This window comes from Cupressus sempervirens, chromosome 4 (assembly GCF_028749045.1).
Source record: "Cupressus sempervirens isolate cs-2001-9-10 chromosome 4, ASM2874904v1, whole genome shotgun sequence".
Taxonomy (NCBI): Eukaryota; Viridiplantae; Streptophyta; class Pinopsida; order Cupressales; family Cupressaceae; genus Cupressus; species Cupressus sempervirens.
In genome coordinates this window covers 762,541,991-762,568,639 of record NC_143121.1, presented here as the reverse complement: position 1 = coordinate 762,568,639, position 26,649 = coordinate 762,541,991, and the positions used below count along the sequence as shown (strand labels likewise).

At 34.8% G+C, this 26,649-nt stretch overlaps 1 protein-coding gene across 3 annotated transcripts in view; it reads left to right on the top strand.

Annotated features, from left to right (window-relative positions):
- Positions 1 to 284: 284 nt before the first annotated feature.
- LOC149563607 (eukaryotic translation initiation factor 3 subunit F-like) overlaps positions 285 to 26,649 on the top strand; it is a 29,698-nt gene continuing 3,333 nt past the window's right edge. Inside the window, exons 1-4 of one of the 3 annotated variants that reach the window (XM_089826793.1) lie at positions 285 to 425; positions 1,008 to 1,242; positions 1,377 to 1,456; positions 1,955 to 2,184. In XM_089826793.1, coding sequence (XP_089682919.1) covers positions 1,024 to 1,242; positions 1,377 to 1,456; positions 1,955 to 2,184 — 529 coding nt within the window. In that variant the 5' untranslated portion in view covers positions 285 to 425; positions 1,008 to 1,023. Of the gene's footprint in view, positions 426 to 786; positions 1,243 to 1,376; positions 1,457 to 1,954; positions 2,185 to 26,649 lie in introns of all 3 variants that reach the window. The other 2 variants (XM_089826791.1, XM_089826792.1) reach the window with 2 other exon arrangements.

Here is a 26,649-nt window from a genome sequence, read left to right as displayed (position 1 = left end):
TCCCGGTGCTTCACCCCTGTGAGCATCACCTAGATCCAATGAGTGCTAAGTGTTCCATTTATTCTCATGAGAGATGGATTCATGTTGAATCACTACTCATGAAACATGGGTCATCGAGTTTGACTCAAAATCACACAGTTAAATCCTGATATTCACATCACAATATACAAAAAGTCAATCAAAATCAATCAAATGTTTTCTTCCCCTTCCTTTTTGATAGAGAACATGTCTATCGGCGTATTATAGGGGAAGTGTTATATTGCAAATAATAGTGTTAATACCTCAAATTATCACAGAGCAGGTCGACAAGACCTCAAATAATATGCGATTTGTTGAAGAGGGGAAGGGGAAAAATCAGACGAAGAGCATTAGAAGCTCTATTATCAGTAAATTCGCGTACCTCTTTCAGCATCGTTTCAGTTCAGGTATGCCCTTTTTCTAGGCTTGAATGCTATTTATCGGGGAAATGAACTTTTCTATCTGAAGATTTCACGATTAGAGCTTTTGTTCAGCGTTTCCTATATTTGTTTGAATTTGTGCGATCTGCAAGTGGTTTCGAGTATGAGTTTTCTTTTCATTTGAGGTTCATGTACTTATTTTGCGTTTTGTACTCTGCACCTGAACGTGCCATTACTTGACATTTTAAAATTCCGTTTCCTCATAAATTCAAATTGCTTTGCTTTTAAACCTTTATTTACTTTCAGCAATGGGTTGACTGGTTTTATGTTTTTGCATCTTTAGTTGTGATAGAGGTTTTGTTTTTTCCCTCTTTCTGCTATACTCCAGGTTTTATTCTACAATCATGCATCTCTGCAGATGAAGTGTAAATCTTTGTCTAGTTTCCGGACCCGAGAACCTCAGCGGGTCGAGTTTAAGTTTTTCTCGCGTTCACTTTTCTGCACTATCCCATAAATATAGAGTACTCCCAACCCTAAACATTGATTTCGTTGAAATTAATCTCTGTGATAGACTTCTTCCGGGATATTTCTTGTAAACGATAAAAGCAGCTGAAGAGCAGGAGCAATGGCAGCTGGTCAAACGGTTTTGCAGATACCATTGGCCGCAACAGGTCTAACTGCCAAGCTTCATCCGACAGTTCTGTTTAACATTTGTGACTCATATGTTCGCCGGAATGACCAGGCGGAGCGCGTTATTGGCACTCTTTTGGGCTCTGTAACTTCTGATGGAACTGTGGACATTCGTAATTCATACTGCGTTCCTCACAATGAATCATCCGACCAGGTATTTCTTTCGAAACTAATCTACATGATGTCATCTCCAATGCTTGTACAGGAATTAGGGTTTGTAGATTATATTGGGCATTATTCAATGCTACTGTATGCTTCTTTCACTAGCAACATATTTTGTTCTCACAGGTTGCAGTGGATATAGATTACCATCGTAATATGTATGAGTTGCATCAGCGAGTGAATCCAAAAGAAGTTATTGTCGGATGGTAATTCTCTCTCACTTTTTTATTTTCTCCAACTTTTGTAATAGATATATATATTTTATGTTGAGGCCCATTGTATATATACATTTTTCATTTTTTGGCTATTAAATAACAACTATTCTGGTGAATGTGCGGATGAAGAATTGAATTTTTTCGTACATAACAACACTGCCTGAAATGACAAGAAAATAATCTTTTATGTTAACAATGTTTAACCTATTTACTGTTGAGGAGGCTAGGAAAATGTCATTTCATTAAATGAATATGAATATGAATGAACTTTTTCTTCTGTTAACTTCTGCAAATATTCTCAAAGCTTGCCTTGAGTATCTGAGCAATGGTGGAGCATGTTTTTTTTTGCTTGGTTGATGATTCAAGTTTTTTGCGCGCTGAAAGAAACTATTGAAGGTTTTGTTTATGACATTCTTACAGATGGTTGAAATCTGTTTGCCTTAAGCTATGTGCGTATTTTCTCAAGACAATATAGGTGGAATTGTGCAGGTATTCCACAGGTTCAGGAGTAAGTGGTAGCAGTGCCTTGATTCAGGATTTCTATGCAAGGGAAGTGACGAATCCAGTCCATTTGACTGTGGATACAAGATTTGAAAACATTGAAGCAAGTATCAGAGCCTATGTTTCAACCATTTTATCTCTAGGAGACCGACAGCTAGCAGCACAGTTTAATGAAATTCCTCTGGATCTTCGAATGATTGAAGCTGAACGAGTTGGGTGTATGTGACTTGACAGCCCTGAACTGTGCTTTATTAAACTTTTGCACCTATGAAACTGCAATTTATTCCTATTTATATCTTTTTTCTTGTATTTTGTCAATTAACTCTAAAATGTATTCACACAGTCACATTGCATCATTTCTTTGCACACATCATTTCCCAAGAGCTGTTTGCTCTTCAGACTATGTCAATTATTTATAATAATATGTTGCACTCTCATATTTTAGGAAATTCATGGATCAGGAAATTCTTTCGTTAATATTATTTTGGGTTTTTATGATGCTTTCACCTCAGTCAGATTGATAGCCAACACACACCCGACTTCTCCTGGACCGTGTCTTAACCTACAATTCATGCTTAATAATTTTCATTCAATTGCTCCCAGGCAGCCCAATTAGCATGCTTAGCGCCCAAACTGTGTATCATCAACCTCCAGATTGAGATTGATATCAGATTGCACATCAATTCCTACATTTTGAATGGTAAAATTTATTAGGCATGTCTTATGGATGATCCCTAAACCTTATTGCCTTGGGCTTAGCAGTGACTTGATAGTGGTAATAACTTTTGTCTGTTTTGTTCTAAATGTTTTCTTTTTTGCTTCCAAGCCATTGGTCTTAGTTAATCAAGAAAGTACCATAAATTACAATTTTTTATGTTATCAAAATTTTACGTTATTTAATCACAGATACAATTTAGTTCAGTGACTAAATCTTTCCACCCTATGCAGGGATTAATAACGTCAAGCACAACAAATACTTCCCTTGAGTAAATATACTCCATAAAACTAAACTTGTCACCAACCTTTACACCACACGAGGTCTTAAATACTTTAAAAACTTGTTTTGCCTTTCCCTTAAATTTTCTGTTACTGTTCTAAGAACAATGCCAAAACCCAGAGACATTTTTTAAAATTGTCATTTGACTCCTATCATGTGAAATCGTTTCATGGACCTAGCTATCCCATGACCAAATTACTGACAGATCGGAGGGTCTATGATTTGTATATGGATGTATAGAAGGTTTGGAATCGCTGAAAGCATCTGCAATGTACAAATAAAACTACAGAATCATCCACATGGATCAATGAATACAAGGTGATATCTGCGTGAACTTTCAGCTCTTTGTATATCAGATCTTTTCTATTAATTGCCATTAAAATGATTAGTCACTCAGGCCCAACAATCTCCAAATCATCCTTTGAGATGGCATTTCAATTTTATGCGGTGTCTCCAACTGAAAGGCCCGGTTTGATGTTTTCATAATAATAAATAAATCATAGTTGGAAAATTTATCATAGCCAAAAACTCGCCAAGACCTGAATTTTTTTTCAGGAGAAACTTGACCAGATTTTGACAAAAACTTGGCACCATAAAAAATTAGATTTAGATTGGTTATTTCTTCTCTCCCTTACTATTAACCTTATTGCTTACAATTGTGAGGTGCCTTCTTGTTTAGTCTTTCATCCCATTTGTTTTATTATTATTTTTCTAGCTTTGGGGTGTGTGCAATCCCTTTTCTCCTGGTCTCCTTTATTTGGTGAGTCTATGCTAAATCTGCAACTTACATTGTTTTACATCTCTTGCTCTCTCATCCTGATGATGGATCATGTAGTGTGATTCGAAACGTTGATGGCAAAAATCTGTACACAATCTAATCCAGAAACTAAGTACCATAACCATAAAACATTACTTAAATTTAATTAGAAATGCATTTTTCTTTTGCAAAATCAATGAGAAGATGCATCCAACTGTTAGGATTTATAGATTTTGGGGAGTGGGGGGTGATTGCCACACTCATAACACATGACACAATGATTTTGGTCATTGGGGAAATCCTTTTTAGAAGGTAAAACTGTGGTGGGGATGATATCCACAAAGCTTCACTACTGCAGTAAATCAGTTTCCCTGTTAGGAGCATAGAGCTACCCTTTTTGAGGGTTTACCTTGTTAGGAGTGACTTTGTACCTTGTTAAAAGCACAAACAAATCTGCTATGATCCACCTTGTTAAAGGATTTATAGAACTCTTTTGAGAGTCTACTCTGTTAGGGGATTTATAACTAGAACCTGTTAGGGTCCATCCTATCTAGGGATTTATCGGTTGTAACTGTTAGGCAACAACTAAATCTTTGATCTGGTAATGACACTCCTTGCCTGTCAGATCCTTTGTGCTCTCTGATCTTATCCTACTGCATTGTGCACTTCTTGTCTCTGTATCTTGAACGCAACTGTTGGATCACTCTTCTTTGACTTTCTAGTCTCAATCACCTTATGTCCTTCTGGCTTTCTGTGTTCACTGAGCGTTCTCTTCTTCATTGACCTCTCTCTTCATTTTGTTCTCCTCATTCTTCTCTTCTCCAACCTGTCTTTAATAACCTTCCTCTTTTGCCTCTTAATCTTAACCCTTCAATTGAACTTTAGGTTTCCCTCTCTTCCTTCTCATGCTATTCACATATCTCAATGACTTAATTCGACTGGGTCAGCCTTCATCTCTGTTTACCTATCTTGCACTTGGACTGGTCAAAACATATTACTTTTCCCAATGTAATTCTTGTATCTTATCTTATCCTTTACCTTGTGGATTCACACTGTCCAATGTAATTGCCTTACTGTATTCAACATCTTCCTTGACCGGTTAGTAAATCTTTCACACTGTCCTATAGTCACCAATCTTCACTTGGTGATTGCTGATCGTGACAGGTTTCATTCCTTTACCTGTTAACCTGTGTCTTTACCAATGAAACTGTTGGGATGTGCGAACTTAGTTCTCACCGATGAATGACAAGTATACAGTGATTGCCATTAATGACAACCATCTCATAATCATATAACTTTGCCAATAGGTAATGCCAATTATTGTTAAGATTATAGCTTCATTCGGATTGAAGCAATTCATTAACACTACAAATATGATATATATTGTTAGATACATATCTATATATAATTGTGATGATATTAGATAATTACACAAACAACTCTATATATAGTCATATAGTTATATAATCACAATATATATATATATATATATATGGTCAGATATTAAATATATATTAATGTTGGTTCATATTAATTAATCAAAGACCTGATTCGATACATAATCATGTCTTCTAATTCTGCCGACGACCTTTGATATAATTATAAAGGAGTCACGACCATGAAGGGTTGTGAAGGGCTGTGACTCCCGTCACAACTCTTCATGATCGTGACCATTCAAACATATATGTATTCATGTCGATGACTGTGTGAAAAGGAATCAATCACAGCGGCATTACCTTCTCTTCTGCAGTCATCGGGTTAGTGGATACTCCATCTCAGATTTATATATAATTATGTCATTGATATCAGACATTTCTGATTCATAGAAAACCAGAAATATTAAAAGACTTCTAGAATCTATAAAGACTTATAACAGTTCATCAGTACTTCAGATTTGTTGTTATATATTCAGAATAGAAGGTTATAGTAACTTCAACAAAAATGGTGAATGGAATGAAGGTAGAAGATAGATTGGAAGGGGCTGGAAACTTCTCTTCTTGGAAAATTCAAATTTTAGCCTTACTTGAAGAACTTGAATTAGAAAACTTTGTAGAAGAAGATCTGAAGATGCCTGAAGAAGAACCTGAAAGGACAACTTCGAATAGACGAAATAGAAAGGCCAAGAAGATTATAATTGACGCAGTCAGAGATCATATTCTTCCTTCAATAGCAAGATTGAAAACAGCTTATGAAGTATTTAAAATCATAAAAGATACATTTGAAATAAACAATGCAATCAGAATACTTACATTAAAGCAGCAACTCATGAACATGAAAATAAACAAAGGAGAGGCAATAACATCTTACTTCCTAAGAATTTTTGAAATAAAGGATCAACTTTCCACCATTGGAAACAATGTAGACGACTCTGAACTTTCTCTAATTGGAGGACTACTTATACCATGGGAATCATTCATCCGATGTGTAAGTCACCCTACACTTCCAAAATTTGATCAACTAAAGAACGAATGCACGTAGGAGGAGTCACAGTTAATATCAAGAGGAATTTGTACAAATAAAGGAGAGATCCAAGCACTACATACAAACTCAAGAAACAAAGGAAAGAAGAGGAAGGTCAAACCAAATAGAGGAAACAATTCTCAAAGTCACAAGGAAAGAGATCTAACCAAAGTGCAGTGCTATCAATGCGAAAAGTTTGGCCACATTCGAAGATTTTGTCTAGAAAGGAAAGAAAACCAAGCTGCCCTAGCTGAATCTAATGAAGTGGAAAATCCTTTGTTCTATTTAGCCTTGTCAAGTGAATTAAATACAAGTAATAATACTTGGATAATAGATAGCGGAGCTTCAAGACATATAACTGAATTTAGAAATCAGTTTGAAACATTCAAAGAAGATTGTACAGAAGAAGTCACAATTGGAGATAATTCTACTTACTCAATAAAAGGAATTTGGACTAGCTCCTTACAGAAAAAATAGGAGAAATTCTTCAATTAAAAGATGTGTTATTTGTACCAGGGATAAAAAGAAATCTGATCTCCATTTCAGGACTAGCTGATCAAGGATATCATGGCACCTTCAATGAAGATAAAGTGTTACTATAATCTCCATTTCAGGATTAGCTGATCAAGGATATTGTGTCACCTTCAATGAAGATAAAGTGTTACTATGGCCTAAAAACTCCAACATAAAGAATGCCATAAATATAGGATCAAGAGATGGAAGCCTATACAAATTAAGTACTAAAGCAAAACAACAAGCTCTAAATCATGAATTCCATAAATCAATTGAACTTTGGCATAGAAGATTAGGGCACCTTGGCTTTAGAGCCCTTCCTACTATAGGAAAAATCACTACAGGTATACCTAATCTCAAATCTGATCACACTAGTATTTGTAAAGGGTGTGCACTAGGAAAAAATAAAAAAGGGTATTTTCCTTTAAGTAAACATAAGTCAAAAGTGGTACTAGAACTTGTTCACACTGATTTGTGTGGACCCATGTCAACACCCTGTCTAGGGGGATTATTGTATTATGTGACCTTCATTGATGATTACTCTAGAAAAACATGGATATACTTCCTAAAACTTAAAGAATCTAATGAAGTTATACAAAAGTTCAAAGAATTTAAAGCTCTAGTAGAAAATCATACTGGGAAGAAAATAAAAACATTAATATAAGATAATGGAGGTGAATACACCTCCAACATCTTTAAAGAATTCTATATTGTTGTTGGGATTAAGAGGGAGACTACAATACTTTATTAGAACCTTTCGGAAAGAAATGCATATTGGTTGGTCACAGTGAAACAACTAAGAGATACAAAGTATATATTCTAGGACAAAAGTCTGTTGAAATAAGTAGGGATGTTCAGTTTGACGAAGATAACACCTTCAAAACGTCCTTAAACAAAGAAGTTGAGGAAATTGAGAATCAGAGGGAGTACAAATATAATTATAATACTGAGAATAAGAGGGAGAACACTATAGAAGATACTTCAACTAGAAATCTAAGGGAGAGTTTTCAGAAGAACGAGACACACCTACACCTAATGCTGAGAATGATTAAGTTTTAAATCACAAGAAAAGACCACTATGGGCCAAGAAAATGATTGAAGAGAACAATGTAGAACCAAATGAGATTTCTAGAGAAAATAAGAAAACAAGAAACCAAAAATGTTATGTAGCCTTAATAATGGAACTCACAAAAACAGAGCCAACTAATGTTGAGGAGGCTTTAAAATGTCAAGCATGGAAAGATGCAATGATAGAAGAATATCAATTCATTCTAAAAAATGATGTCTGGGATATCGTATCTAGACCTAAAAACAAATTAGTTGTATCTTCAAAATAGTTGTTTAAAATCAAGTATGCACTTGATGGAAGCATTGAAAAACACAAGGCCAGATTTGTTGCAAGAGGTTTCTGTCAAAAGGCCGGAATTGACTATGAAGAAACATTTGCTCCAGTTGCTTGCTACACCTCAGTAAGAACAATAATTATCATTGCTGCGTCCAAGGGATGGAAAATACATCAAATGGATGTAAAGACAACTCTTTCTAATTGACATCATTGAAGAAGTATATATAGAACAACCTGATGGGGTTCACCACACATGACAACAAGTTGTATGTATGCAAACTAAAGAAAGCTCTCTATGGCCTTAAGCAACCTCCCAGGGCTTGGTATGAGAGGATAGATAGCTATCTCTCCAAGTTAGGATACCCTAAAAATGAAGCTGGTCCTAACATACACTTCAAAATATCTAATGATGACATGATTATTCTTGTTCTTTATGTTGATCATTTATTGATAACAGGTGCATACCACCTTATAGCCAAATGCAAACAAGATCTCATAGCCGAATTTGACATGAAGGACCTTGGACTTCTACATTATTTTTTAGGTTTAGAAGTGAGGTAGAAAGAGGAATATATTTTCTTAAACCAAGGGAAATACACTACCGATATATTGACCAGATTCAGGATGATGGATTGTAAGCCCCTTTCAACTCCAATGGAAACTAACCTTCATAAGCTTAAAAGCGAAGCAACGGATTAAAACCTGTAGACCCTACTTACTATGTCAAATTGTTGGATCTCTTATGTACCTGGTAAATACATGACCATATATCTACTATGTTACAAATGTGTTAAGCCACTTCATGTGTGAACCCAAGAAGATTCATCTAATGGCTGCCAAACATATCTTAAGATATCTACGAGGAACGATTGATCTCGGACTAAAGTATACAAATACAGAGTTACAACTTCAAGGGTATTCTGATTCAGACTGGGCAGGCAATTCTATTGATCGTAAGAGTACTATAGGATGTTGTTTTAGTCTTGGATCAGCTATGGTATCTTGGTTCAGTAGAAAACAACCTGTAGTTGCTTAGAGCTCCACTGAAGCTGAATATGGCTGCTTCTATGGGATCCTCTGAAGCAGTATGGCTAAGGAAATTTTTATTTGGATTATTTGCAAAACCACTAAAACCCACTATAATCTAATGTGACAATAAAAGCTGCATTAAGCTATCACTTAACCTAGTTTTCCATAATAGGTCCAAGCACATAGAAATTACTTACCATTATGTAAGGGACATGGTGGACAGAGATGTTATCAAATTAACCTATATTAGCACTGAAGAACAAAATGCAGAAATTTTCACGAAGTCTCTTTCAAAGTTGAAAATTGACTACTTCAGGAACAAACTTGGTATGATTAATTTGTAACTTGAGATTAAAATGTTGTATTATGTAAATTATTAAAGAATATTTAGAAAAATCAATATTGCAATATTGTGGATGTGTTGTGGCAAGAAAGGTGACGATCTTTCATGAGGATAAGGCAACTATTGTAAGATGACGATCTTAACAATGGTTTGACTTGTTGTCATGTGTTTCTAAAGTATTAGAACAATTGATGACGGCTGAATCAAGATTGATTACATTGGATTGAAATCCTGGAATATGTTGGATATCTTGATTATCGTTGGATTCAGTCTCAGATTAGACAAGAATAGTGATTAACAGTTGATTGAGTGCAATATATATTCAATCCTCTTTCTTCTAAGAGGAGTTCTAAGATTATAGCTTCATTCGGATTGAAGCAATTCATTAACACTATAATAATATATATATATATATATATATATATATATATATATATATATATATATATATATATATATATATATATATATATCACACACACACACACACATATATATAATTGTGATGCTATTAGATAATTACACAAATAGTTATATAATCACAATATATATGGTCAGATATTAAATATATATTAATGTTGGTTCATATTAATTAATCAAAGACTTGATTTGACACATAATCATATGTCTTCTAATTCTGCCAATGACCTTTGATATAATTATAAAGGAGTCACGAGCATGAAGGGCTGTGACTCCCATCACAACTCTTCGTGATTGTGACCATTCAAACATATATATATTCATGTCAATGACTGTGTGAAAAGAATCAATCACAGCGGCATTACCTTCTCTTCTGCAGTCATTGGGTTATTGGATACTCCATCTCAGATTTATATATAATTAAGTCATCGATATCAGACATTTCTGATTCATAGAAAACCAGAAATATTAAAAGACTTCCAGAATCTATAAAGACTTATAACAGTATAACAGTACTTTAGATGTGTTGTTCTGAGGCTAAATTATTCTCTAGAAACGATCCTTAGATTTAACAGTTATCTCCTAATGATCTTCCAATGGCAATAATCTCAACAATCTCACCTTTGGCATTGATGGCAATACCCTTACCTTGACTCTTACTTTATAATACCTTTAGATCACTGAGCTTGAACTCCCCCTGCACTGGATTGTCCTTTCAATCTCCCAATCTTGATGTCTGCATCTCACTCCTTTCAATCTTCCCCTTTGAAAACAATGCCAAAGGTGTAATCTTTAACAGTATGTAACTGTTAATTTACAATCTGTCAAAGATAATCTTGTGACTATCCTTTGCTGATTCTAATGATGTCTCCCAAGTCTTCTTTAAGCGACTTCATGCAATGACCTGTTCATGCATCTTGGTTCCTACCTCATCCAATCTGTCAATTGATTCTGCACTAGGTAGTACTAATGCTTCCTCTACTGTCCTTAGGTTCCTCTACATAGCCTCCATGATAGGAGATAGAAGTGTTTGCACTTCTAATAGATTCATCATTTTACTGTCTTGCTCTTCCTATTAGCGTCTAATTCTGTTCGCAATCTTCTTTACCTCTTCTCTGAATAAGGTAATTGAACTTGACAATGGATCAATTTGGCTGCTTAGTGTCTCCAATTCCTTCTGTGCTTCATCCTTCTATTGCTCCAAATCTTTCTCCGATTCTGAATAGTTTGATATCTTGGTAAAGGTGTTCCTTGCCTCTGTCAATGTTCCTTTTACCTCCTTTACTAGATCTGTCAGCTTACCTTTGATTTCAGTAATAATTTCTTTCATTTTCTTCTCCAAGTTCTCTTCAACCATACTCATTGCTGCTGACTGTAAAGTTGTCTCTTGATCATAGATAACTTTGATTAATGTATCTAGTTGATCAATTACTGGATCATCCCATTTGCATTCAACTTTTGGTACTAACTCAGCTAAGATATTTCTAGCTTGTCTCAACACTTGTTTCTTCTTCTTGTTGTCTCTGATAGCTTTCCTCTTCACTTTTTCTGAATATTCTGTCAATTCTTTGGGTTTCAACTTGTTAATATCCATAGGTGAAGGAAGAATCTCCTCGTCACCTAGATCTTCAACTTCTTCCCCAATCAAAAGTTTCACCGACTTCCTTTCCTTACCATACTTGGCTCAAGACTAAGCTTCCTTCTTACTTGATATTCTTCTTCACTCTTTTCTCGTACAACTGTCTCAGCCTGTCCTATAGATAATTCTGGTTAACTGGTTATGTCAAGATTTCTGGCTTCCCTGGTTGGTGACTTCTCCTGTTGTGCTTCTAGCTCCTATACCCATTGAGAAATGTCTTGTACCACAGTGCCAATTATCTCTTCAACTGTAAATGTGTCATCAACTTGTATTGGTGATGAGGGTCTTTCAGATTCCTTATTAAGTTTTAGATTCTTTCTCCATATATCAACTGTCTCATCGTGTAATCTCCAAGTATATTCTTCCACTAGGATTCTAGTTGCTCTTTTCTTTACTCCAAATTTCTTCTTATGATCTTCTGTTGAAGGGTGCTCTCCTTAATACCACAACACACAACAGAAACAGAGAAACAACAACAATTTGAGAGAACAAAACATCGGCTTCTTATTATCTCCACAAGTGTGGAATTACAAAATTCAGAATTACAAGATGTGTACCCACATGAGCACCTTCCTTACAACAGTCTACAAGACAGAGCTGTGACTATCACCCAAAATTGCCCTAGACAACCTATGGACCTTCCTTATACAGGCATTTTTCACCACCTACGAAGGTTCTAGACACTAAGCCCTAACCCTTGAGACTGACCAACCTTATAGCATATTATTTTATCACACTTTTTTTACATAGAATCGGCCCAAGACAATTTACGAATTATATTTTTGGATGGCCCACTTATGGAGACCATAACTAACAAGCTGTTGACTCGCGGGGCTATTATCACCCAATTGCGGAATTGTCGGCTATTGTTCTCTAGTGGTTGATTGCTTAAGTGTCCATTAGATGAGGTTTGACCTTGTTTTGGAGCCCTTTAGGCCTTCATCGCTGAGCCTGAATTTTGGATAGCTAAAATTCATAACAATCTGAGCACATAAGACCAACTTACTAAAAATAGCAAGCTTCCACAAATAGCAACTCCGCACAGGAATAGCCCTTGTTGAAAACACAAAACTGGAAATAGAAATATTTTTACGTGATGTAAGATTGCCCTTACACCTAGGATGCTCTTGCATCATCTTCATATAGTTTCTTGGCATCCTCAGAACTTAGCTCCGGCTGAGCTTCCATTAAAGCTTTCCCAATGATGTCTTTATCAATTTGTAGGGCTGATGATCACCTTGCATCTATAAGTTGTTGTAACTCATTAGGGATCACTAACTGCAACTCAAGGGGTGTTCTCTTGAATCTATGTAGATGTAGAACAATTGCATTTTCAATTTTCTACTTGTCTTCTTCATTTGCTAGATTGTATCTTTTCTTTACTGCTGCTATGCCACCTGATTCTGCTACTTGACATAATCCTCAATTGTGGGTGCCTTGCTTTGCACTCCTCTCTTCTTTAGTTCTGAAACCTGTTGATCTGACTCAGTGCTTTCTGCGTCTTCTTCAACCTCTTGTTTCTTTTCATGTTTCCTTTTCCTGGAAACTTGCTTGGTTGACTACCTTTTCTTCTTTCCTGATCAACCTTTTCTTCCTTTGTGGCCAATTAAGTAGCCTTCCTCTTTATTCTTTTGTAGGTGGAGGGGATGTTAGTAGATGGATCCTCTATCACCATCTTAGCTATCCCAGATGTTCCTGCTCCTTCAGTAGGTGTCTGTTGGGCTTGACTAGTAGACCTCCGCCTGGTTGTAATGGGTGTCTTCATCTCCTTGATTGTTCCTGCAAGAATTTCTTCAAAGGTACGAAACCGTTCCTCACTTTTGTCCGCAAGTTTGGATAATAACTTGTCAACATGAAGATTGACTTCTTCATCAATCTCATAGCCTATAGGTGGAAGCCAATGTGTTCTGGGGTCAACTGCCTGCATTATACATGAATCTGTGTCTACTAGAAAACAAATATCATTCTTATGCTTTTCTATGACACTAGCAGGAATTCTTACATGAGCATGCATGTTAGTTTGAAAATTTCTAAAGTATTCATTCATGCCATTATTGAAATTTTCACCCTGCTCCCTTATAAGTTCACCCATTTGCGCAATTATTGGTGTGTTCTTTGACCACTCAAGGTTTCCTTTTCTTGGAAAATAGTTTTGAATGCAAAATAAAATATATACCAATAGAGATCCAAACTTCACTGATTGCTTGTTGTCTCTCTTTATTCTTTTCATATTCTCCAGAAGTTGAGTTCTCACCATCTCACATAGCTTGTAAACCACATCGTTCTTCACAATTTCATAAGCGACGTGTACTGCACGTGTTGGTACGCTATTGGTCTGCTGGATTGATAGACTCTGTATCGAATCGCTCTTGAGGCAAAACATACTCCAATGTCTTCAATGTTCTCACCAGTTATGGCTTATCCATCATACCATGATTTGGTTAGATTGGTAACCAAGTGTGCTGGGATCTCTCTAACTGTGCACTCCTTTCCTTGAGATTGTAATGTGCCCATTTCTGAGATGGATTTTAATAAAGATTAGAAACCATAAATAAATAAAATATAATTATAACTGTAATAATTATTATGTTGGTTAAAATAATACTAATAACAATACCCTGTAATATGTTATCATCCAAATTATTATTATGATGATGAAAGAAAACATTGTTAATAATATTATATAATCTAATGTAATATCCCATCTATGGAAAGAGATAATAAATAACCATATCAGAATATTAATATAAACAATAACTGTAAAATTAAATATGAAATTAGATAAATTATAACTAAATGTAATATATATTCTAACTAGATAAGTTTTAGATGTAAACTTAATTAAAACATATCTATTAAATTCTAAGGATGTGACCATTTAAGAATAGATCGTGAAAGAGATATAAAACGGGTATGCATAGTGAATAGGAGGGACTATCATGGACCAGGAGAAGAAGAGTCAGAGGGAAATCAGAGATCTAATAATAATACTCAATAGTGAGATCGGTGAACTATCTACTAGAAATAAATGATTGAAGAGAACATTACAGTCACCATCGATTATGATATTCTTTCTATAATCTGCAGACTGACGGAAGGAGCAGCAACCACTTAGGATCCAACTCAGGGCTTTATTGAAGGCGATCATGAAATGTGGAAGGAATTAAGTCATCTTTCAGTTTAAGCAAAACGTTCAACATGGGACAAAGAGGAGGCACTGGACACTGTTATAGATGGGAATTATAAGATATTGCGATTAATTCCTCGAAGTATTTATACATGGCAACTAATGAATTCAAAATTATATTAATAGCAAATGCAAACTACCATATCTTACATGAACATTCCATGATATAATAATAATATTAATAAATAGAAGGAAGTTCTGCGTAGGATAGATGGGAAATTCAATTACTTTGCAAAGACACCAACGCATATACCTAGAGAAGATAGCTGCAATAGTATATATATCCAGCGAATGCTGACAGCTTAGCATCGAAAACTAGAGTCCAATCAGAACTTACAAACGAACCCAGTTAGCAGCAAAGAAAATGGGAATGTAATGGGACTAGGCTATGCATCATCGCTGAAAGGAAAAAGAAAAGTTCTGAGATTATTGCACACAATATTTATATGCAATAGAGACCTGGAGTTGATAACTATCACAGATTGTACTGAAGGATCCGTTGGAGGGAATCCATTCATTTTATACATTAGTCAAATCAATATATATATATATATATATATATATTCAGTTGTGGTCCTATCCAAGCTGGAACAACAGTATATTTAGTCACTCCTCTATCACATCTGGTATTGTCGAATGAGGATATCTTATTGAGAAATTATCCATCCAATACAGTTCCCTAGTTTTACAATGGAGATTAGAGATGACAGTAGTGTTGCTGCATTTCCAGGTCGACAAATGAAAAGCAATCTTCAACGTATTGGTGGAAGAGTTGTGGTCAAATATATATTTGTTTCATAAATGGACATCCTTAAAGCAATGGTAGTAAGTCACTAAGTCAACTAATCATTTCAAGTCTCAATTCACTAGTAAATATTAAATAACCTATTCGTACTGGTATTTTATAACCTTTCAAACTATTACAATTGCAAACAGACATTCAAGAAATAGAATCATGTACAATTGTTTGACAAAAATACACAATAAGGGAGATTGGAATATTATAAAAGAAGTTGATATCTGCAATAGGCATATTGCTTGTAACCAAATTCTTTTTAGAGTATAAGTTTAGTCTTCTGAAAGCATTTTCTCCAATAGCTTGAGCTAGCCGACCAAGGAACATTACAGAGATTGAGATCCAATTAATCTGTGAATTGTTGTTTTTGATAGCTTGTGTGGTTTGTCCAACCATGTGTAGTAGTCATGCACTCAGCTTAGTACAATCCTTTTCCAATCTAGATGAAACTCAGTCACAATGTCACCAGTTTAGGTTAAACCTTTTGCCTGTAGATGCTTGTGCCCATCCTTCAATATACCATTCGGGCACATATTCTCATAATCACTTTTGATTGTTTTTGCTTCAAATACCTCAATCTTGCAGTGGATCTATGCTTGAACATCTTCTGATTGTAAAATGCCCAATGGTATTGCGGACAATGCTCCTTCCATGTCCACCTTGAATTTCCTGTCCACCTGAGGTGTGTAAATTGGTTTAGATTCCTCCTTATTGCTGATCAAAGCAACCATCTCAAGATTCTTTTCCATTCTTTCTTCAATTCAAATAATATCCCTAATTAATAATCCAAATTGGCAGCTTGTGAATGACCAGTTAGGGCTCACGATAATCACGATTACAAGTTCCTTGCTCAAATCTCAAGACACCTCTTACTCAATCGTCGGATAATGCTCAAAGTTGCTTTTGAATACACAAGTGAAAGTAAAGGTGTGAAATGATTCACTTCACTACTGTTTATCATTGAAAGATAGTCGTTGCCATCTTTAACAGTTTAAATAGTACCTTTACTAACAGTTAGAATAGTGTCTTATCACCGTTTAACGAATACATACTGATTGCTTCTCCAATTGATATAACAGGTTACCACTCAATAATAACATTTCTGATTGGTTGACATAAGACCAGTCAAACTTTCCAATTTCAATATAGCATACCTTTGCACTATTCTTTTCATTCTTCCTTTCTTAATTATGGGGACAAGTAGATAGGTTATTTTAAAGTGTGCCCCCCCTAAGCAAATGCTTTGTTCAATTTGAGGACGAGTTCATTGCACCAAGTGCCATTGAAGTTTTTGCAGATGAATTTCCTTGCTCCATCTTGTCTTTCTTCTTAATCCAAGTACTTTTCATTTCTTTTCTAATGTCATCAAGACTCACATGGTTCTTCATTTTTCCTTTCTGTGACCGGTTCTTGAATCCACAGTCTTTTGCAACATGTCCAACCTTTTTGGATTGAAAACACAGTATTAACAGATAATTTTCAGAATTGTTTTCATGTGCTCTAAACTTGCGTTTCTCTGTTAAATGTTCAGATATTCCACGCACAATCCATGTGGGATTGAACTGCTGTTCCCATCTATCGATGTTCATTGGTGGAACTAGTTGTAACATCCCCTTTTGTCCCAGCCTCAACTAACAAATATCATATTACTTTTTTTGTATTTATGAGCATGAGAAGGCAATTAGAACAGCTATTTTACATGTTCATATGAAAGAGATCAATGGTTATAACAGATTAACTGAATTACCTTAACTAATAATTGAAAGACCATTCTGCCAACAAATGCAATATACATAGCTGCCATCATAATTAACCATCACTTAATGGAAATAGATCATTTTCTACTAATAAGGATACATTACTTTTCATAATCACATGAAAACAATTTTACAACTACTTTGCACATTTAGATAGAAGAGAATCAACAACTATAACAGAGTAATGGAAGGGAAAATAACTAATTAAACAATATTAACCATTTAACATATCTTCAAGTTGAAATTGCAAATTCAAAAAAGTAAAATACCCATTACTAGAAGATATTTGAATGCAGATCATAGCTTTGTTTTGTGCAAGCCTTGGCATTTGGTGGAGAGGAGAAGCATTGTTAGGGGCTTAACCTCCCAATTGTGGACCCTCAAGTATCGCCACACAATCTCAATTGAGAAAGGCCCTCCCTACCAGCGATTAGGGATGGGACACCCCTCCCTGCCACACAACATTCATGAATGAAAGTGTCATTCTACAACCGGATTGATGGCAAGAATCATACCCTTAGACCACCATGAGCTGACTTAGCTTGTTAGGTTACTTGAATTTAATATTTGTTTATTAGTTATTGATTTCTTTCTCTTAGCATGCAGGGATAACCCGTGGTTCAATGAACATTTGTACACACCCTTCATCTCAACCTTGCTGGTATTCCTTGATGAATTGTTGGGGTGACTCTCTAAGCATTGTATAATCAAAACCAATTACATTCTGCCTCACTTGGGCTTATGGCTTAACAAAAGATTCATGATACTTGCAATTTATTCTTGATCTTTCATAAGAGCGTTGTCTCTTATCTCATAGGGTATATAGTAGATACCCTTGCATAAGCTTGCACTGTTGGATCTTACTCGAAGTTAAATAATAACTTTGAAAAGAAGATGTTAATGTAAAGTGCCACAGTTTTCTTGATCTAGAGCATATTTACAATCTTATGCAAATGAAAACAAATAGATCATTTCTGATCAAGGCTCTATCAAGGCTAACATTGCCTTCTTAATTCTAGGCTAATAAATAGGAGCCTCTAATATAAATCATAAAAAGCATAAAAGAAAGCAGAAGTACTTTATGACCTGACTTTAATGTTGCTTCTTTAGTCGGTCTTTAAGCAAGGCTGGTAAAAATAGGACCAAAGGCTACAATTGTAGAGTAAAGAAGTATTGAAAACAGTTCTTGATGCCTCTCTCGACACTTCTGTGCTTGTCTCTCACAATAGAAAATCCAATACTGTATGGCAAATGTGCAAGAGAATTCTAGGTGGTATTGTTATAGAATCTAAGGCGAAAGAATGATTCAAGGCTAATAGAATTAGCTGCTATATGTGACTTCAAAAGCATGGAGGATTTGCAAGCGAATTGAAAATATGTAATGCAATATGAACAAGCAATGCAAGCAATATGAAGTTGTAATAACTTTGCTGATGATTTGAATGCTGTTCAATACGAACCATTGCACAAAATATATCTTTTCCTTACTCGGTTGCATGCCTGGTTATGAGCAAGAAAGTATGAAGGTGGCAAGTGTTAAAGTAACTAAGATCGTTTCTGCAAATGTAGAATCATGGCCATTGTTATCGATGATTTCCAAATGTAGAATTGGATCTCGTATAAATATGAGAAGAGGGGACATGTCTCTTCAAGAGACAAGAGACTTGTCCCTAAAGTTAATCATCTTTAGTTAACTATATGTGTAACTCGCCTTTAAGCATATTTGTAATATTAATATATGAACCATATATATAATATATTATTATATAATGTATAATATATATAATATTATATTACATATATAATATATATATTATTCTTATCAATAATATAAGACATACAACAATGTTTATATAAATCATGAATACAAATACTCAATGTAACGAGTATATCACTTCGACTGATGCTATACTTCAACACTCCCTCTTAGCAAGGGAGAAGTGGCACAAACATTTCATGAGATATCAGTATCAAGGATATCTATACACAACATATTATCTGACTTTAACACTTTGAAATAGTGACTTGTCAAATAACTACAATCACAATGTCATGAACATTATCATAACATATATTATGATCTCTAATTGTCCGAAACAATATCTAGAGTAATCATAATGTTTTCGTTATCAAATGACTTCCGGCGTATTTGGAACAAAATTATCATAATAACAGGCTTATCATTTTCAAGATCATCATCTTACAAAGATTACCTTCTATTTGTTCGTTATCATGGTGTCCGGCAAAATCCAGCCAAAAGAACCATGATAACAGGTCTTACCATTTAAAAGATCGCCATCTTATAATACTTACCTTTTGTTTATATATGTCAATGAAAGATCATCACCGTTCATTACATATCATATGTGAAATAGTAACCACAATGAACCCAGTCAGAGGGTGGTACAAAGGGTTTTCACCTCATACTTCTCTCTCATAGAGGAGAGTGCATTATAAAGAATCTCTCTTAGATTTTCTTCTCAAAGAGAAGATATCATCTACAAAGAATTGTATCTCAAAATTTCTTCCACTGAACATCGATCCTGGGAAGTCAGGTGCTCTAGTTACTTCCTCAGAAACTCTCTTTACCCAAGGATACCTGTCGAACTAATCCCTCATAATATATGTAGGAGTAGGTCCATAAACATCATGCAGTCACCCACATGTATTTCTAGACTCCCTCTGAGTATCAATCTTCTACGCTCCTGTATTGTCTTTGAAGAAGTGTCATACTCCCTCTTAATGTAGAAGAATCTCATAATCTTAATCATCAAAGATGTTTTCTTCAAGAGCCTCACTTTATCCATCTTAATTATCAAGGTCTTTGGAACTACTATCATTAGTTTTAGTCTGCACAATATTGGTAGCATATGTAAAGTACCAACCTTCTTTTCCTGTAAGAATATCCTCAAACATAAAGGAAAAGATTAAAGCAAATAACCCTTATAGTATGTATAGAATTACAAATAAATGAATAGATAAATGTAAAAGATACAAGTACTTATCTGCCCATGAGGGTCATGGAATATCTCCTATTCTAAGGATGGTTCAAGTGGGAATGAAACATTGCCTATTAGCCCCCCCACAATGTAAAATTCCCACTCTTTATATCATTGAACACTTCTACGTCACATCAAATTTGACGACTTCTTTCTAAGTTCCAACTTGCTCTTTTCATCCATTGAAGCTCCAAACATTCATTAAGCTTAATAGTAGAAACACTTTCATATGATGTACACAAGGGGTAGGTCCATTAAGATCACATAGTTGCATGAATTATAGTCCTCTTGACTGTTACAATTTATCGATCATTGAAGATTCTATCACAACATGGTTTACTCCCTCTGAATCAATATGACCGAGATTAGTGAAGGTTGACGAAACCATTTCCTCTATCTGCTCCCTCTTTCAAGGTTGCAGCTGATGAGATGTCAAATGTTCGGCTCCCTCTTAATCTCAATCTCCTCCTTTTTGTAATAACATTCTCGGAGGAAAAGATCAAGGCACATAGCTCTTATAGTACGTATTAAAAAATAAGAGAGAGACCTAGATTATGTTCAGTATAAGCTCTTTCCAACAAAATGTAGATAATTAGAAACTAATGTGATACTCTTTTACTTTTAGAATGATCCCTACCATTCCAATATAGTAAATATCTAATATTTTTTATACATGCATACTATATTCTATATTTCCAGCACATTATTTTCATATATGATCAATATCTCATTTTATTTTCACTTATATTTATAAGAAAATGTATATACATCATAATCACCATATATATATATATATATATATATATATATATATAATTAATCCTTTTAAAATTATGTATGAACCTTTACATCTTTATATATAAATGAACATAAGTTCATAAAACTGAAATAGATTCATATACGTACCTTTTGAATTATTAATAAATTGAAGAAAGGTTCTATCTGTATGAATTACCTTTTAGCCATGCGTGGTGTCCAATAATCTTCCACCCTTAACACATGTCCCAAAAGGCTGATCGTATCAAGAGATGACTCAGGCTCATCTTCATGAATTATTCTTGGCCCTGTGATAAGCATGGAACACGTGTTTTATTTCTCCCTTCCATATCTGATTTGTGTTGTGGGTAAGCTTTTTGTAGCACTATTAAGAATTTGTTCTTTATCGCTATCCATATCGGTTCGAACCATATTTGCAGTTTAAAGAGAATCGCTGCTTTCACAAATCAGAGTGATGAGTGGATTCATGGAACAGTGATCAGACATATTTGCTCCTCCATGGTGATTCTTCATACTTTTTCAACGACTCTTTCTCATTACATATCTGGAACACCCTGTGAGACATGGGTGCAAAACCTTTGACTGTCGGGAACACTGATCTCCTCGCAGTTATTTGCCGGTTGACATTCTGAGGACGTTGCTTACGCTTCAGACTGGATTGCCATAACTTCAGTCAAATCATTTGTTCTAGAATGCATGAGAGGGTTGGGAATTCTGCTATACATATTCGCACAATTCCTTGCTTCACACCATGGATATTTTGCATCACATCAGTTGGTCTAATATGACAATATTGCAGTTGAAGAGTATTCTTTTTAGCATACACAGAGAGAACTATATATTATGTAATTATGTGTTCGAAGGGAATATCATAATAATTTCCCACTTTATTTGTACAAGGTTACTATATGTGTTATATCTTGCCTTTAACTAAAGGATATACTATCTCTAATAATAATCTGACTAACAAACTTGTTCTCCATGGATTTGTATCACCCTTTGTTCCTCTATTGATGCGTTGAGTTTTATCGGACTTTCCCAGTATATAGATTTGTTCCTTCTTCTTTGATGGAGATGTATGACTTCTGCCCCATCATTCAAATTTATGAGTCTAGAAGACTATAACCCATACAATACTCTTGATGTGAATTGCAGCGACTGGAGGTGATTCTGCGTGTCTCAACCTCAATGACTATTCTACAAATTTATTAACTCGTACTCCCTATTATCCCCTTGATGCTAATAATCAGTTTCCTTATAATTTGGGTTGTCCCTTAATCTCCTGACGTGTTGCTGCTCCGTATTTCTGGATGGAATCCTCTACGGTATATCCTTATGCCACACAACCGAGGTGGTTGTTATCTTTGATTTTTATATGCTAAATCTTCCATAAAAATTGATCTTTGATTTTTTCTATTGGAATGATCAAATGAGAAGTCTATAATGTATGTATCATATCTAAAAGTTATTTTTGATGATTCTCTTGTTAATTCATTTTATAAAGTCGTCAACTATATAAGGTGTGACATTACACACTCATCGAATGTTTCAATTCGAAAAAAACCTTTCATACTTCCGAACCAATATTAAATTTATTTGTCCAGCAACCAGGCTTAATAATAAATCTTGTTCTGAAGAAACCATAATTTTCTCGATTCTGTACTTCCCATAGGATCGGTCCTTTTATTTTCTCACTTTATAATGAATCCTGATATGATAGTTTCTTTTCTGTCATGTTTTCATTTCTCATTGCTGCTGCCTATAGTCTAGTGCTGATTTTATATTTCTTCTTTTTATTTTTCTACATTTGCAGCCTGGTGCTCTGATACCATGTTAAAGTAACTAAGATTGTTTCTGCAAATGTAGAATCATGGCCATTGTTATTGATGATTCCCAAATGTAGAATCGGATCGCATATAAATATGAGAAGAGGAGACATGTCCCTATATTTAATCATCTTTAGTTAACTATATGTGTAACTCACCTTTAAGCATATATGTCATATTAATATATTAATCATATATGTAATATATTATTATATTATTATATAATAATATATAATGTATAATATATATAATATTATATTACATATATACTATATATATTATTCTTATCAATCATATAAGACATACAACAATGTTCATATAAATCTTGAATACAAATACTCAATGTAATGAGTATATCACTTTGACTGATGCTATACTTCAACGAGAAGAAGTTAGAAGCAAAGCCATTAGCACACGTGCAATATTATTAAAGTGGCCACTGAAAAATATAAGGCCAGAAGAAAGAATAAAGAAATATGGCTGCTCATGATATAATAATAAAACCATTTCTAAGGTTGGAATAAAAATATTGAAATATTGCCAAAAGTTGAATATAAAGGGTTGTTGGAAAAATAATAATAAAAAAAACATTGACATAGGATGGAAATAATAATTGTTTTTACTCATTTTATTATAATGATTATTTACTTCATTAATACATATTACAATTGTTCTTAGTTCATTTCTTGCTCAAGTTGAAAACTTTTGTTATCTCATTAAGTGTGTCGATCCAGTTAGCTGAGGGTGGTTACTTGGTATACCTTAGCTTGCCTAGTCCTTTTCCTCGGCCATGGTGGTTTAAGACCCATACCCGTTAACTCAATGGCAAGTGGTGCCCTCATGCCAATTCCTTTTCTGGCAATGATTCTCCCCTTCTCTGCGCTCCTGCAAGAAAAGAGTTTACCGTGGTAATAACATATTTCTCATTATTGTATGAAATCAAAATTATCATAGCATATAATCGTATTAGCCAACCATTTCCAATTCATATATCATCATAACGATTAACCAATATTCCAATCTCCCATGAGATCATAACGATTAACCAATATTCTAATCTCCCATGAGATCATAACAAATAACCACCACTTCATTTTCACATGGAACCATAATGAATAACTACTCTAACCAGTCACTCAACTTCTCATGAAGCCTCAACTTCTATAAAGGAACATTTAAAGTTGAGCCAAAAATTGGGATGTAACACTAGTGATTTATTATTGTAGATCTTCATTCCTTGGCTTTGTGTGCAAACTTATTGCATGTGTAACAGTAAGTTGTAACCATTAAAATGACTATTACTGACTTTAGGCTCAAATCTACACTCATAGGCAAATGTCCATACTTGTGACAGTTATAGCAATGACCTTCAATTGAATTTGACTTGTTGACATGTTTTCTTTTACACACATTTCCAGTATGAACAATCTTTCCACAAATAAAGCAAGTGGGTGTGTTAGACCTCTTACCTGAATTGCTTGTGCTTGCCTTTGGGCTGTTTTGATGCATCTTGAGTTCACCTTTCACTGCTTCACCACTCATGTCTGCTTTTTGACCTTTCTATCCAAGACTGGTTGTGTCATTGGGCTTTCTCTTGTTCCTTAACTGCTCATCAAGTTTTTGCAAGCTCTCATTATACTACTTCAGCATTTCATTTGCATCCTTCTTTGTTTGCAGTTCTCTCTTTAGTTTATCATTTTCATCCTATAGTCTTAGGTTCTCAGTTACAATCTCTTGATTCTCCACAGTCTTTGCATGAAGGTGTTCATGCATGATAGCATTCTGATATACTGAAGAGTTGTTCATACTTTTCATGTAGTGCATTCTCAACATTCCTCTTGGCATTTTCTGCATCTTTTCTAGCATTTTCAGGTGCTCTTTTTCCTTCTAGGTCTTCACACATTCTTACTGTTTTGCTTTCCAATTCTCTTTGTAGGTTTTTGACTTTTTATTTCAGCTTTTCATTTTTCTCCATCAACTTTCTCAGATTCTTCTGACATAATATCTTCAGATACTATGGCAAAAAAACCTAAGTTTTCGAGATGGGGACGTCCCCGGGACCGAAGGACAGGTATGGAACGTCCCCCCTGCCATACCCAAAATGCTAAAAATCTCAGGGGACATTTCGGGTACTTGGGGACACCTGGGCAAAAAAAGGCCATCCCCGGTATGGAAAGGGGATGTCCAGACGTCCCCCAACTGTACCAGGGATGGCCGGCCGTCCCCTATTTGTTCCATGCAAATATAAAAAATTGTCTAGTGTATGCTTTTTGCTACTTCATCCAAAAATACTAGTCGGGAATATCATGTATCATTCACAGTAGATATTTCGCAGAAATCCTCCAAAGAATTTACGTTATCCATTTCACTTCATACTTGTTGTAACTATTGGCAGAGTGGTAATTGATCATGATTATAGACGTTTCTTATCTGTCAACTTTAGTGGCTCTACCTGCGCATCTGCCATGATACTTTCCCCATGCATATTATTCTAATCTTCACATTGTTGACTGCTAACTAAGATTTTGAGCATTCAAACTTTGGTGGAAGAGCTCAAACCTTGCTCATCTTATATTTCATTACTAGTGTTGACATCAATGACAAATACAGTCATGAATGCAACATGTCAATCATGCTAACAATCTCCACATGCTTTGGCAATGCTTAGGATACTTCCCCAAAGGAATGCCATCAGCATTCATGCTAAAATTCTTTGTATTCAAATTAAGAATTCTGTACCAATTATTGAATGTGCTGGCACTGAATAAATTTAACAAACTGGCTTTAGACCTAATCATAATCTGTTAACTGTAAGTTGAAGTTTTGAGTTTGCAAATGCTGGTAATATCCTGAGTTTAATTTTCACTGTATATACAAATTTGTATTTTTTGAGTGGGACGATTTTAAATGCTGTTGCTGTCAAAAAATGTAAATACCATACAGATTTTGGATTCCTACAGTCATGGCAAATTTCCATTTTGTAGATTAAGCACAATATGCACCAATTACACACAATTTTCTGGCAAATCTAGTTTAACTAGTGTAGTCAGACATTGGAAACTCCAGAGAAGAAATAAAATGTTTCCTTTGCAAGTAGTCTGTCAAAACCATGTCCTTAATTTGATGGCTTGGTGTATGCTCATAAATAACAGAATGCATGGCATCTTGAGCAGCATGATCTGCCATTATAACAGGAAGAATAAGCTGAAATAAGGAAAAAATTGGATAAAAGAATAAATAGAATTGCATCCTGGCACTCTAGAATACATGTGATTGTAAAACCAAAAACCAAATCACAGGATTACATAATAAAACTGATAGGTGGGTTCAGCCCAAAACACCTTGAAATTAAAGAATTCGTGAAGTTTATAATTTATATTAACCAGATGAAATAAATTAATTTCCCTTTTAACTTTCTTGCTATGCAATGATACAAGGTCCATTGCCTGCCAGAGCAAAATTCTAATAAAGGAAATCAAGCCAAGCTTGGAGAATTAGCTCTAAAGATGAACGCTCATACAACAAACATAGATATGGTTGCACTCATGTCCTGTTAGTAAGAATACAAATGTATGGGAAATCATATCGTTTACTATAAAGAAGTAATAGAGATTAGATTTGGTTCATGTCGATAAGATTCAACATTAAAAGTATGATTACAACCCAAGCTCCAATCTATATGCACATTCAGTTATCCATTTGACAGCTCAAACTCCATTACCGGCATTGATCCCAGATCCATCTTAATGCTCTGTATTAAGTTTTAACACATCCATCTCTTAACTCAGCCATGGACTCTTCAATCCAGTATTTGATTAATATTTCATATAATACAAAT